Below are 14545 nucleotides of genomic sequence, written 5' to 3'. Positions count from 1 at the left end.
TCACTGGACAGAAGCAGGCCTGTCACTGGCAATTGATCTACTCCATAAGGTAGCCGGCCAGTGGAATAGAGGAGAAAACAATTACCAACTCGTCCCAGGAGCAAAGTCACAAGTCCTTAAAAGGAACCAGGCTGCTGTTAACACATATAAACATGAATATTTCACTTGTCAAGATATAAGGAAAAACATACAGTGAGAAGATCAGAGTCCGAAGCCTAATGCGACAGCCGGGCCTTAACAAATCCACGCTGACCAAGATCTGAAACCCTCCGAGAAGGTCTTCTCAAATCCCAAGAGGGCACTGTGTGAAGGAAGCAGCACCTGAGCAGTCTCAAAGCTTGCTCTGAAGCCCTCAAGGGAAGCTTGGTTGATGAGGAAAACAACTGGTATCAAGTCTTAATAACCACAACAACTTTAATCTGTGGCATACAAAAAATGAGTACGCGGCGCAACGGGAATACAGCGTGGCGATTTGCTCATTTACGAGCCATACCACACGGTATTCCCTTGTACGCCGTGCGTGCCGGGTACTCTGTTCCCGGCACGCACGGCGTACCGTGCGTTTGCTCGGGCCTGTAACTACGGCCCCGGGGGAATTACCTGGGGCAGTATTGGCCCGCCGCCTCGGGTCTTATTGCCACAGTCGTGGTCCTGGCTATGTTCACTGAGCAGGGAGTACATGGCAGAATGATCATTATTGCTGCAAAGGTTGCATGCCCCTGCAACCCTGTATGGAAGCTTGGTCAAGTGGCAAATAGCCAGTTCCAATTCTTCAAACATGAGAGAAAAGACATGCCCCTGTCTGTTAGGAGCAAGAATAGTGATGTTATAATAGTAATAATAATAATTTGCATTTATATAGCGCTACGAACCCTCAGGCATCTAGGCGCTGCTTATTACCCACGGTGGGTGGTGATCATTATGGGCCAACAAAAATAAATAACAAAAGTGCCACCTAAACTACAAGTAAACAGGGGCTCCGAAAGTACCACCTACAAACCAAGATGGTCAAGCTAGAGCAGTCTAAGAACCCCAACCATGTTTATCTTTGCCGGCAGCATGCCACCCCTCTCTGTGTACACACTATACCAATATCTTTAGCACAATAGGGGGCACTTTCGGACTAACCGGTCACTTAGTGACCTAAGTGCCAAAACTGATTACCTGCTGAGAAAGTCAGAGAAAGAAAAAAAATAAAATAAAAGAGCTAAAACAATCCATTGTATAAAATAAGAATGCTCTCCAAATCAATCAACTTGAAAAACTTGTTAAGACGCAAAAAATGTATCTTGCAGAGCTCAAGCACACTCAAGGGGAAAGTTCTCTCCGTGCAGCAGTATCATCCACGGCAAACCACTCCGATAATCACGGCAATCTGCTCAAACATGACCAAACCAGCATACGCATACCCAATCATTAAATGGGGCCGTCTACCGAAAGATACCACCAGACATCCAAGGGAAATTCAGGAAACATCGCCTTTGGCGATTGCTGGGCATACAAGACTAGGTAAAGGAGGAGAACTAGATGGGTGCCTTCTATTTAAGGGATAGCCCATTTCAATCCCACAGGATGCTACCTCCTCAAGAACATTTCAGATTGCACCAGTACGTACGGTTCTCAGTTTCAACAGATTTCAATTTCCCTCAAAGTGCAGAATCCCTCCATTTTGGCACGCACGCTGCTGCACCTAAAATAGTAGACCTTATGGATGCATACTTGCACGACACCCAAAGGCCTTGAATGCGACCATGGAGGCGCTTCTCCAAAGAGTTTATGACCACTCAAAAGACCCTTGCTTGCTTCAGCCCAGCCCCAAAACTGCAATAGGAGGCCAAACTGCACAAGTGCAAATACTTCAGGCTAGAGCAGGATACACAGCCATTGGTGGGCCTCGGCGGTGTATGGATAGTGTGGGAGGGAGATCCCAAAACACAGGTGAATTAATTGACAGGCAAGCCCTATTCACTATGCAAAGCTTCTGAATCCTGGTATTAGTTCAAGCATAACACAGCCCCCGACCCCCTGACCGCAAACAGATGTAGGCATCGCTCATCATGCTTGTTCGTGCTCTTACGAGATTTCAATTAACAGAGGGCAGGGAGGTAGTGCAAGGCTCAATGGCCAACTGCTCACCCCTGCTGGTCTAGCCTCGGCTCCCGAGGATGGTGGTCAGAGGTCAAAGTGGGCGAGCGGTGCTCCTATACTTTTTATTTTTAAGTTTCACTGTTCCTATACTTTTATTTTAAAAGCAACTGTTCTGGAATGGTTTCGTTTTAAAATAAAAGTGTAGGAAGATGTTGAAGCTTGCACTTCAGTGCACTGCACATTCCCATGAATGGCAGGTGTGTTTGTTTGGGGATTTGGATTGTGCATGTGAGGGGGTGTGGCGATGGGGTTTGTGGGGAGCGGGGGCAGGCCAGCAGGGAACATTGTTCCACTACTTCTTTTCATACACTGATGGTGGTGTGGCAGAGGGGACAGCAAAGAGAAGGGCTACCCATGTCACTAAAGCAGACAGCAGTGCAAAGGTCGTCCTCTGCTTCCATGCCACAGCAGTTCATAATCAATAAATGTGTACACTCGCGTGACATCACATCAGCGCGTAATAGCCGTGGGATTCCGATGCTGCTTGCTCTCCCGTGATAAGCAGGACCTACTAGTAACTCCTGTGTGCAGACCCTTGCCCGCGGGCTACAGGTGAGAACAAGGAGCTTGTAGTGCTCAGAGAGTACAGCAAATCTGGCCTCAACTGGAGGCTTTTCCCAACAAGTAGAATAATGTTACTGGCACATGATGTTTTTGAGTACATTCTAGGGGACCTAAAGTAAGAATGTAAAAATGAAGGAAATGCATTCCAACCTTAAATGTATTCACAGCACACAGATGCAATCACACCGAGACATACTTAAGATGCTCATTCAGGGCATCCCAATGACCGGCACATGTGTAATGTCACACAGGGTCTTGGGGTCAAATGTAGCTCCAGCTGTCTGTCTTAAGCCAAGCAGGCTTTTCCATGCGACAAGCAGAAGCCAAATAGCTCCAAGTGATTTTGATCCATCAATCAACACTCGCCACGGTGGTCACTACAACGGCTGTACTTCTTCTTACTCTGTAGATGGCAAATCAAGTTCCTGGACTATAACATGCCAGCCTTATCACCATCCCACTGCAATCAAGGCATCAACTTCCGGGTCACAGGTTTAAATCTTTCCAGGTGTTATGAATGGTCATCTGGCAAGGGTGTGAAAGCCCCGGCTTGTTTGATTATGATTAAAAGTAATACAATAAGCAAGGCTTCTGAGAAGGAACCTGAGGATGCTTCTTGGGATATAAAGTAAGAAAATAGATTTTGAAGCTTTGGCAGCAAGTATGGAAATACCTTAACTCTATTTTCTTCACCGATATACCACTTTCATTTATGAACATTGTTTTAGGTAGCCTGGCAGTTACCACCCACTTGCCATATGATGCTTCCAGGCTCTATGATCTCTTTATTTGTTTGGCTATGAAGAGTATAACTGCCAATTGGAAAGACTCTCATTCCTTATGTATAAGAAGCTGGTGGAATAACATATATCTCACGCAAAAGATGGAAATGTGTATGGCAAACAATCTTAACTCTATACCTAAGTTCAATGCTAAGTGGTCATTTTTTACTCGATTTCTGAACCATTTCAATGTAACCACGCATGGAATGTGACCTCTCCAAATCTCTCACACTCCTTTGATGCTCCCAAGATCTTTATATGCGAATACCAATCTGGACACTTGACTGAATATTTACTGCATTATATGCCAATGTGCCTCTCTTCATGAATACCTACCACCTCCCTTTCTCCCCCCTCCCTCCATATGTCGTGTTCGTCATATGTCAGTCTTATGTTCGTCCTCTCCCCCCACTTAGACATCGTAATGCAGAATTTGTTCCATACTAAGTAGTGCACAACACTGTGCTATAGTTCTTATGCGTAAGTTTTCAATTATATTGACAATTTGTTCCTTATATGCTCAATTTCACATTGCACACAGCGTAATTAATTAATTGCTCTACTGGAACACTTCCATTTTACCATTGTTTAATCTATTCTCATGTAAAAGTTTCACTGCATTATGTTTATGAAGTTATGACTTTATGATTGTATATTACATACCTTAATAAAAACAAAATTATTAAAAATAAAAGTAATACAATGATGCGGGTAATTCCATCTCTGAAAGGGTCATCTGCTGATCAGATTTCCCCGTCGTAAACACCATGCCAAAAGCATGCAATGTACTTGTACCCGGCTGCATCAGTATCCCAATTCACAGCACCTTTATAGCAGTGGCACATAGCAGGTCACAGATGCCCGCTTGACAGCTGCAGTGACATACAAGTCTCTGTAGCACAGGGGCCACATTTCAAACATGCAGCCTGTTCCAAAAACTGCATAACTCTGGTGATCCTGCCCTGGTGGCACAATAAACTGTAAATATAAGCCATACCCGAGTTAGGGCATGGTGGCCAGCATCTCTCAGAGTTATCACAGCCACATTAAATCGTTTTTGCACGTGTCAGTCCTGCGGGCCCATCTCAGCTGTGGAAGGGTGTGTATTCCTCCCAGACAAGGCCAACCTCAATGCTGACAGGACTGTAGCCTTGGGGGAATGGCTTCACTTTGTAAGGACAGGTAACACCTTATCCCCCAGGATGTAGTGGCTCCAGTGGCTGGATTTAACTAATTGAAAACTACAGGATTGCTCCCAACATGGGGGAGGGAGAGGGAGAGGGAGAGGGAGAGGGAGAGGGGAGAGAGAGAGAGAGAGAGAGAGACAGGCTGCAGGTCCATTATGGGCCGTACTCCATAGCGTGGGCACCCCAGTGCCTCGTCCTCCCCCCTCCTCCATGACCTGGGCCCATGGCCCCTCTCCCCCCCACCCCCACGCAAACCAGCATATGTCATACATTACATGTTGAAAAAGAAACAACACAGACACCGTGTAAAGTTGGAAGAGTGAAATGCCTCAGCAGCTTTATTTTGCATAAAGTCTTGGAGTTATCTTACAGACGATCCGTAATTCACCACCACAGGTATTCTACTCTGTGTGCGGCTACCTAGGTATCCCTTGCCCTCCCCCCCCCCCCCCTCTCCCTTACCGTCCTCGTCCGGTGGACACCTCAGGTTGAGCCCGGCCCTTGCTATTCACCACTCTCTACCCCTGGCCGTTTGTAGATTTCCCATGACCGACATTTTTTGCCCCAGGCCCCCCCTTTTGCTCTAGGTCTTTGTTGGGAATCCCCTGCCCCCCCCTCCCCTGACACTTGCACCGTGTCCTGGTTTTGGGTCTAGGTAAAATCCGGCAGCCACGCGGTGCCTCGCTAGTGTTCAGGTTCCTATACCGGCACCACCACAAGTGCCCCAACGCTACACATCCCACATCCGTACATTTAAGGCCGACAACGCCCTCCGGTGCCGGCCCACAACTTTCTGCCTGCCTATATGGTCATCGCTTTGCGATACCCGTCTAGTTTGAGTCCTTTCTACTCTACTCTGCCCCCCCCTCCGTCCCCCAAGTGCCGCTTGTACTTTGTAAGGACAGGTAACACCTTTTCCCCCAGGATGTAGTGGCTCCAGTGGCTGGATTTAACTAATTGAAAACTACAGGATTGCTCCCAACATGGGGGAGGGAGAGGGGGAGAGAGAGAGAGAGAGAGAGAGAGACAGGCTGCAGGTCCATTATGGGCCATACTCCAGAAATATTGCCTTCTAGTGCAAACATGCATCAAATAGGTATACACAGGGCCCTACCGGGCAAATATAGTCCAAGGTTGCACAGGTGAAAAGTTCCTATAATATTGCCCCATGTGCCCAGGCGACTGGACTGCGGCCCAGTGCACACCTGTGATGGACTCAGCACGAGAAAGGCCGCCATGTCCTGCTGGAAGCAAGCAATGGCGGGCGCGGTTTTTACTGCAAGCCATTAACACGTCGACGCTGCACTTTGCTTTACGGATCTGAAGGTGGCTCTTGCTGCGGCCCTTATCACTTCAGCGGTTTCGCTTTACTGACGGCCGGGCCAGCGCAGAGGACTTGCTAATCGCCCGATAGCTGTTTATTGGTGGTCACTAAAACCCTGAGTCATCACGGGGGTTATCTGGAACGAATTCGCTTCTCTTGGGAAATGAGCCAGGGTCCAAAACAAGCTAGCACGAGAGCAGAGATTGCCGAGGCCTGCCGGGCCTAGGAGGAAAGTCCAACTGCGTCACCTCTCCTCCCAACACAACAGCGGCCCGGCGGACGCTTACACGCCACACAAACAAAATGCCTCTTGCAAACTGGCAGAACCCACCCTCGGAAAGGGATCCTCTTTTAAAAAATGTTTTGGATGGGGCTTTTGCAGCACCGCCATGGGAACTTTGTGGCATCGGAGTAGAATGGAATGATGGGAGCAGAGGAGCTCCACGCATGGCATAGCTTTGTTTTTTAATTTTTTTTTTATTTATTCAAGTCAACTATTAAGTTAAATGTTACACATTTGCCATCCCAAAGGCTTAGTTGCACTAAAGTGGGAAACGAGCCGTCCTCTTAAATTGCTGTACATATCTCTGGCGTGGGGAAATGCCTGATCAGGGGTCACGTGCCACCGGTTTAACTTAATAGTTGCCTTGAATCTAAACATAGCGCCATGCCGTGCATAGGAGTTCTTGTCCACTGCTCTTCTGTGTTATCTCCTTGCTCCCATCATTCCATTGAGTTCCCATGGCGGTGCTGCAAAAGCCCCCTTTCAGAGAGTGGGTTCTGCCGATTTGTAGGAGGCATTTTCTTTTTGTGGTGTGTAAGGCGGTCACGGGGCATTTCTTGTGTTGGAGGAGAGGTGACCCAGTTGGACTTTCCTCGTGGGCACGGCAGGCCTCGGCAATCTCTGCTCTCCTGCTAGGTTGCTTTGTACCCGGGTGTATTTAGGCCTGAAGCGGGGACACGTCACGGCGGATTGCCGCCCCACGGGGAGGAACTTTGAGGACTCGAGGTCTGGCTGCCGGAACATTACTCGGGCCGGCGGACGTTTCCGCAGCTTCTGGGAGGCCTGCCCTGGGCAGCTGGCCAGCGAGTGGTGGGGAGAGTGAAACAGAAGTAGGACCTGGTTCTTCAGTACCATCAGGTGGGGCACCTTCAGGGCAGAGGAGATTTAACGAAAGCGCTTCATGCCGCAGACGATGCCGGCAGTAAAGTTCTTCCCATGGTGCATTTCGGCCAGTGGTTTCAGAATTTATTTCACAAATGGAGACTATGAAAAGAAAAAAAAACAAAACAAAAAAGAAAAAAATGAGGCAGTGGCATGAAAACCACCATTGAAACAACGATCCGAAAATGTGCCTAACCCCGAAAAAAAAACATTCCCGACTTGTTTCTTTGCCACACAATGTGCACCTTTGTACATCCTCACTACTGTTTATGAATTTACAGCACTTTTCTCCTCTTGTCTTGGGCAAATGCTCATTTGGAGGGTAGGAAATTGCTGCCAGTTGTCATTTCGTTGCAACGGGTCATCTTTTCATGGCACTGCCTGGCACCGCCCCTTGATCATCCGAGAAGCAGACACCACCTGTTCAATTCCTACACCGCAACTAGTCACCAATCTCACTCGCTTGTTGGGGCATGAGCGGCTCTGAACACGTTCTCTGCTGGAGGGCGGTCCAATCAGCAACCTTTCGTGGGCCACAAACAGCCAGTCACCCACATACAGATCCTGGGCCTTAGCCAGAATACACTTGTAAGCTTCTTGGGCCAAGGCCAAACAAGCCAGCATGCCCTCTTGTTTCTTGGATCGCAACCAAACACCAGGCTACTACTTCCTTGGGCAAAACAGCTCACCCTTATTTTCTCGGCCATAAGTAGTGACCAACCACTCCTAATGAGAGCAACATAAGAACCCTATTTTTTCTGGGCCATGACCAGTGACCAACAGTCTACCTTAAGATCCCTCTCCCTTTGCTTCCAGGGACGGTATCAATAGCATCATCTGCCTTAGGGAGAAGTAGCCAACTAACCGCCATCTTTCAGTCACTGCACCGATCTCCCTTCCCTGGCACAAATTCGAACCATCCCCTTGTTCTAGACACATGTCCTCTTCGCTCGGGTCTGGAGCAGAACTACACGCCCTCCACTTCAATGCCCATCATAGCTTGTTGACCACGAGTGTTTGCTGCTTCAAACAGTAGCTACCTGGGCACTTGATAAAGTCTTATCGTAGCATAGCCATTGCCTGTCCTGGGTGTGGGGCATAACCGACACCAGCCCTCTGCCTACACCACTGCCTCTACTTTCTCTGCCTACCTTGACCCCCGCACCCCACCCACAATCAGACATGCAGCGTGTAAGTGTAACCTCCCTGCACCTGCAGCATCAGCAGTAATGCCCCAGCCCTCGCTTTCAACACGTGTTGTCTCCTCAGACGCCGGCATAAACGACATGTCGCCGTCTGTGGTAACTCGCGCCTTCCCTCCACGCACACTTTGGTTATGAAGCCATCAGCCACCCCGACTGCAGGAATCCTGCGCTGCGAAGGACACTTCCTGACAGAAAAGCTCCGGTCCTGGGGATGCCCTTTACACGAAGCTTAAAAAACAACAAATTCGACACGGAACCCCAGTGCTGGGACCGCGGCCGCAATTGTGCACTGTTAGCCTTTAAAATTATTCCTGGCAAAAACGCGCCAATGCTAGCCCAGAAGCGTAGCAGGCTCAAACTGCAGGAGACAATTAAGTTAACTCATGACTGAACATGTGGTATCTTTTTGTTAAATTGATTTCAACGTGCAAGCCCTGAGCGGTACAGACAAGAAAAAAACATGTTTCTCGGCGGTGGAGGCGGGAGGGTCCTTAAAAAGGAAATTAGTAACATTGGGCATTCATTCATGAACACTTGAGCAAAGAACAGGGGCCGTAGCCTGTCAACGGGGCTGCGTGCCACGGAAGCTCCCATGACAGCGCGGACCTTGCTTTGTGTGCACAGTCGTCACTCGGGAGGGTGCCTATTCTACCCCCTTGTGGGCGCATTGAAACGAGGCCCGTCCCCAAGGCTCATTCACTGGGTTGGATGGAGTGTCACACTTTAGGAGCCCCCACCCCACCCCCCTCGTCTCCGCCTGGCTACTGTACAACCTCCAAGGCTCGATAGAATACTATTGCCCATTGACAACACCCCCACCCCCCTAAAGCCACGGGACATTATGTTAAAACGCCCTTTGCTGCGAATCGCATTCAAAACTGTCATGCACTTTTGGAGCTCGAGCTTAAATGTGAATTTTCGGAAGCAAGGACGAATAGACTGCTACCCCAGAAGCTCCCGCCCCCAGCAACTGTTCCTCTTAATATGAAACAAATAATACATAGTTGGTCGGCTATCGAGGCTAATCGAGACTGCCAGTGTGTGTGCGCCAGCGAGTCCTCGTATCCCGCGAAGCGCATCTCTGGTGTCCAGGAAGTGCCCTGCGCCCCCGAAGGCACCCTAGACTGGTTCACGTTACAGGGCAATGGATGTGGTAATTCCACGCATCGGCCGGATGCACCCAAAGTCCCACACTGTGGTGACAGCCGGGCTCTGCGACTCCTTGCTGAAGTGCGGGGACACGCAGTGCATGCAACACACGTGCAGCGAGTTCGAGCTCAGACCCCGCTGTCTACCACCTGCCGGGTGCACCCTGTCAGCCCGTGTGAAGGGTGCCTCACCCTTGTTCTGCCCATGGCATCCCAAGTTAACCTGCTGCCTATGAAGTGTGCGATTACCGGCCACCGCTTAGCGGGGACAGCCCACAGCTGCCCCCCACCACCCAATCACACCAGTCGCACTGGCACCCCAGATGCGTGCCCGCTCTCCCTCCACCTCCCCAAGGACCCCCGAAATAAGAAGGCAGGACCAGTTGTCAGAGGTGGAAGTCATGAGTTTTGTATCCGTATCTTAGCCCCGGGGAGGCGCTCTGACAGAATCCCCGGTTGCAAACACTTCTCTGGGTAAACTTTTTCTATGATTTGCCTTTACACGCAGCCACCAAGAGCCAATTTAACAAGCATACCCCGATCCCCCCCCTATAACCTGGCAGGCAACGTATTGCCACACATGGTAGGAGTCTGTCATTCAGGTCCACATGCCAAATGTTCCCACCAACACACTTACAACCAGCCTGAGATAGCGCCTAGTCAGATAACGTGGAATACATTACGTTAGTTTGAATGGCGTGTGGAAGCCTGGTCTTATTTCCGATATAAAATGCGTACATTTATGTTCCCATAGGCTTGCCCCAGAACCTACCACCCAACGTCTTACTTCACAGTGGGTTCAGGATAAGTCGGCAGATTTTAACAGCAATTACCCCTACACACGCAACCCACCCCGCGGTGGACCCAAGACAACACTTACCTGTCCCATGTTGACGTAGCCGTATTTGCTGGCGATGCTGTCGGCTTCCTGATTGCCACCGACTATCCTCACCGCCCAGTGGTTGGTGAAGGTCCTGGGCGCGCAGGGGGGCAGCAGGAGCACCCCCAGCCAGAGGGCGAACAGCGAGAGCAACCCCCTCCGCACGCTGGGACCCTCCGCGCCCATAGTCCGTGGAACGTGTGAAGCCAACCTCCCCTGAGCAGAACCGGCTGGGGGTGTCCCTCAGAGCTGGGGTGCCGCACACTGACCCCTCGCCGGACCGTAGCACTTCAGAATCTGCCCGGTTTGGTGCATGGAGTCCCACTGGAGTACTCGCTCAGCCGGGATGCAGCAACTTGGCCGGCACTTTAACTTCCCTCCTCCCCGCCGGTGGAGGTGTGCTCCCCGTGGCTCTGAGCTTGCCCCCCACTCGCTATCACTCTCAGCAGCAGGGAGGCTCGGCCGGATGCTCTCGCTCTGCGCTGCCGCCCTGTGCACCTAGCTCGGTGTTTGTGTGCAGCGGGAGTGCGAATGGCAACAGCGCCTCGCCTGCACTGAAGACGATGCCTGCCCCTCTCCTCCGCCTCCCCTGTCCGAGCCCGGAGGCACCAGGAGCAAGGAGGCGGTCCTAGAGCCCACGGCTCGCGAGGCAGGCGGGGAGAGGGGCAGCCCCCCTGTCCGTCCCTCCCTCCCACCAAAGAGCAGACGCTGCCTCTCCCGCACTAAACAAACACATAGGCACAGTCCTCCTGCATGCAGGGTGTACACGCTCCCACTACCGAGTCTTGAATTCATTCATGGTCGCGATACTTTGTTTACTTTTTTCTGTTCTTTGGGGACTGTTTTATCATCATTTGGCGCACCATTGACAAACCTGTGGAGGAATTCATCCGTGGAAAATCATTGGTTGTACATTTCTGAAAAGTGGTAACTGTTGAACCCATATGCAGCAGACATACATATGTTGTTTTGCAGGATGGCGTCGTGCCTCATGGCCCTTGTCCCCATCCCCTTAAAAGATTTCACCACAACAATTTGGTCAAGTGTTGGCAATAAAAGGCTGTAGGATTTTATTGATACAAATATGACTATAGGAACATAAACATTACATGTAATCATAATAAATCATCCTTTTGGGCACCAGGTCCAGAGATGACCCCCTCTGGCCCGTGCCGCCTTTCTTGTCCCATGACCAGTGGTCGAAGTGTACAAAAAGAAGTAGTGGAACTATGTTCCCTGCTGGCCTGCACCCACTCCCCACAAACCCCATCACCACGCCCCCTCACACACACAGTACAAACCCCCCAACACATGCACCTGCTGTTTGAGGGAAAGTTCAGTGCAGTGCACTGAAAGTGCAGTCAACTTCCTGCACTTTTATTTTAAAACTAAACCATTCGAGAAAGGTTTCTTTTTAAAATAAAAGTATAGGAGCTGTAAAAGGTAATTTAAAAAAGTAGAGGAGCACCGCTCCCACTCTCTTCGACCACTGCCCACAACTTGTTGTGGCCACCGTACGGTGTCCTGAGTTTCTTTCTGTTGTTCTTCTCCCCTTTTTCTGTGGTGGGAGGGCTTTTGAGGCAAAGAAAAAGAATGGCAAGACGCTGAGTTAACAGTGAACTTCCCAGGTACTGTTTGGGTCCCCGTGCAGGGTTGACAAAACAGTTTTGGCCTCATTACACAGAATGCAGTAAACCATGGTGCTATTAGCACCATGGTTGCCGCCGGTACCAAATAGGTACCACCATGGAGAAAAGGGGAATTACCGCCCTATTCCAAGGTTGGAGGGGCGGTAATTCCCTCTTTCTCCATGGCCCTTCCCCATTCCCATTTTTGTCCCATAGGGCTCAATGGGAATGGGGAAGGGGCTAATTACGGTATCGCAAATTGCGGTACCGTAATTAGCACCAAGGTCCCTTTGCGGGTCTCAACTTTAACAGCTGGTGTACACCAGCCGTTAAGGTCGGGTCCCGCAAAGGGACCTCGTAGTAAGGCGGTAAGGGTTTACCGGTGCCCTTACCGGTACCGGTAAACCATTACCACCTACCGTGTAATGATGCCCTTTGTGTTTTAGGAGCTGCTCCAGCTCATTATGTAGGCCCCAAGAGGCCCTTATTCTTTGTACTGTGTGGGGGGCTGTGCACCAACCCCCCAAGGCCAGCCTGCGGCTGACTAACCTGCCTAGGCATCCAGGGTCTCCCGGGTGCACTGCACCCATATATCCTCCTGGAAGGGTGAGGTATTTATTACCTCACCCTTCCTGCCTTTCATGTGCCAGACCCTGCTGACTGTCTCCCTTATCTGAGAGACAGAGAGGGGCAATGACCTTGGAGGAAGGCTGTGCCCCTCTCTCGCGCCTGCTGCCATGTAACAACAGTTACATGGCCTTGCCTTGGGCGGCCCTGCAGCATTACCCATAACTCATGGAGGGGACAGGCCACTTACTGCCATTGGGGCCCTTCTGTCAATGTTCCCATTTGCAAGAAGATGTAAAGTTAAACATTTTTTTTGTCGCCTTAGCTTCTTGTTTTTGAAAAAGAAGCAAAATCGCCTTAACACCTTTTTTTGCACTTCGTTTTGAAAAAGTGTGTATTCCTCCTGCCATTTACACATTGCAGACAGTTTTTTTACAATGGATTCTTGGGCACAATTTTAGTTGGGGGAGGGGGACAAAGGTTTTTGTCACAGTGTTTATCCTCCCCCACAACTTTCGAGGCATGCCATTTTGTCCCCCTCTTTTGGCAGGGGCCCCTTTCATTTAGGTGTCATGCCCACCACCCCAACTTTTTCAGCAAAGTTACTCCACTGAATAGATTCCTATGGAATCTGTCTGCTTCTAGCAGGTTCCATTAAATGGTGAAATCAAATGAAATGATTATCGCAGCAGAAGGGGAATGCAGAGCAGAAACAGTCATCTTGTTCAATGCCCGTACTCTGCCTGCAAAAGTCCCCCAGAGCCAGTGGTAGAAGTGTACCGAACAAAGTAGTGGAACTGTGGTCTCGGCAGGGGAGAGGGTAGGCAGAAGCATAGTGCAACATGTGACAAGGTGTTTCAGCCGGGCAGTGCAATAGTCTAGTGACTAGTAACTAAGGCTCCTATTACAACTTTACACTTGCACATGGACATGAATGGACAATATCGATGGTTGTAAAAAGTAGAGGCATGGTAAACAGATAAAAATAAGAGTAGTGAAACAGTGCTCCCGGACGTTCCTGCTCACTTCGATCAATGCCCAGAGCATAAATAAAGGGTGTTAAACATGGAGAACCTCTTTTATGCCAGGTTTTAGCATCTTTATTTACTCTCTGGGGAACTCAAATATATGTAAATTGCATCAAGGGAACGTCTGTTGGTTTCTCTTGAATTCGATACTCCTTACAACCAAGAAATTACCAGTTCTTCAATCTTACGTCCTTGAGGCTTGTCCACCCTTCAAACCAACCTCATTACTCAACCATCCTCCACAGAATCCTCACCCTCTCTACATGCCTCATTGCAATTCCATGTTCTCCCTAACCCACATTCTAAACTTCTAACTAACATACAACACATCTCCTCCATTGAATCCAAAATCTTGAAACTAACAGCAGCAATAATCATAAAATTCCACCCTATACATATGACTGAAGAACTAAATTAAATTTTTTCTTACATTAACTATAAAATAAAAAAACACACAACGCAAAGGTTTCACCTACATAATGACATCTTACATAACTCTAGTTCTAAACAATTTAAAATACCTCTCTAATGCTTTACATAATCCTTTGTCCTGTGGGGTGCAAATACAGCTCCAGAGTAACAGAGATGGCGAGGCCATGCTAGGCCCCTATTGTGAGAGCAAAGATGGATAATGTGGAGTTCCATTGAAATATAAAAGCCAGTACAAAACCATGATTTTCGACATAAGGCATAGTGAAATGGAATGAAATGTGCCTAGCTAACTCCACGAAAATGGACAGGTGCACATGGGAAGGGGAATCTAACTGAGAGCTTAAAACCTATGGATATGCCCAATAAATGGGAAAGAACATCTGGGGCTGCAGATGCTGACTTTGTGTAAACTGGGAAAAGGCACCTTTTGACATATTCAAAACCGCAGAAGTACACATGAGAAAATATACATTGAAATGATAGTCAT

The 14545-nt window shown here is 49.2% G+C and overlaps 1 protein-coding gene across 3 annotated transcripts in view; it reads right to left on the bottom strand.

The window, feature by feature from the left end:
• PCSK5 (proprotein convertase subtilisin/kexin type 5) overlaps window positions 1-11018 on the bottom strand; it is a 1619480-nt gene extending 1608462 nt beyond the window's left edge. The window contains exon 1 of one of the 3 annotated variants that reach the window (XM_069625842.1): window positions 10404-11018. In XM_069625842.1, the coding sequence (XP_069481943.1) occupies window positions 10404-10589 (186 nt within the window). In that variant the 5' untranslated portion in view covers window positions 10590-11018. The remainder of the gene's footprint in view (window positions 1-10403) is intronic. The other 2 variants (XM_069625844.1, XM_069625843.1) reach the window with 2 other exon arrangements.
• Window positions 11019-14545: the final 3527 nt, after the last annotated feature.

This window comes from Ambystoma mexicanum, chromosome 6p, assembly GCF_040938575.1.
Source record: "Ambystoma mexicanum isolate Mex_15411 chromosome 6p, UKY_AmexF1_1, whole genome shotgun sequence".
Taxonomy (NCBI): Eukaryota; Metazoa; Chordata; class Amphibia; order Caudata; family Ambystomatidae; genus Ambystoma; species Ambystoma mexicanum.
This window is presented reverse-complemented; position numbering and strand designations above follow the sequence as displayed.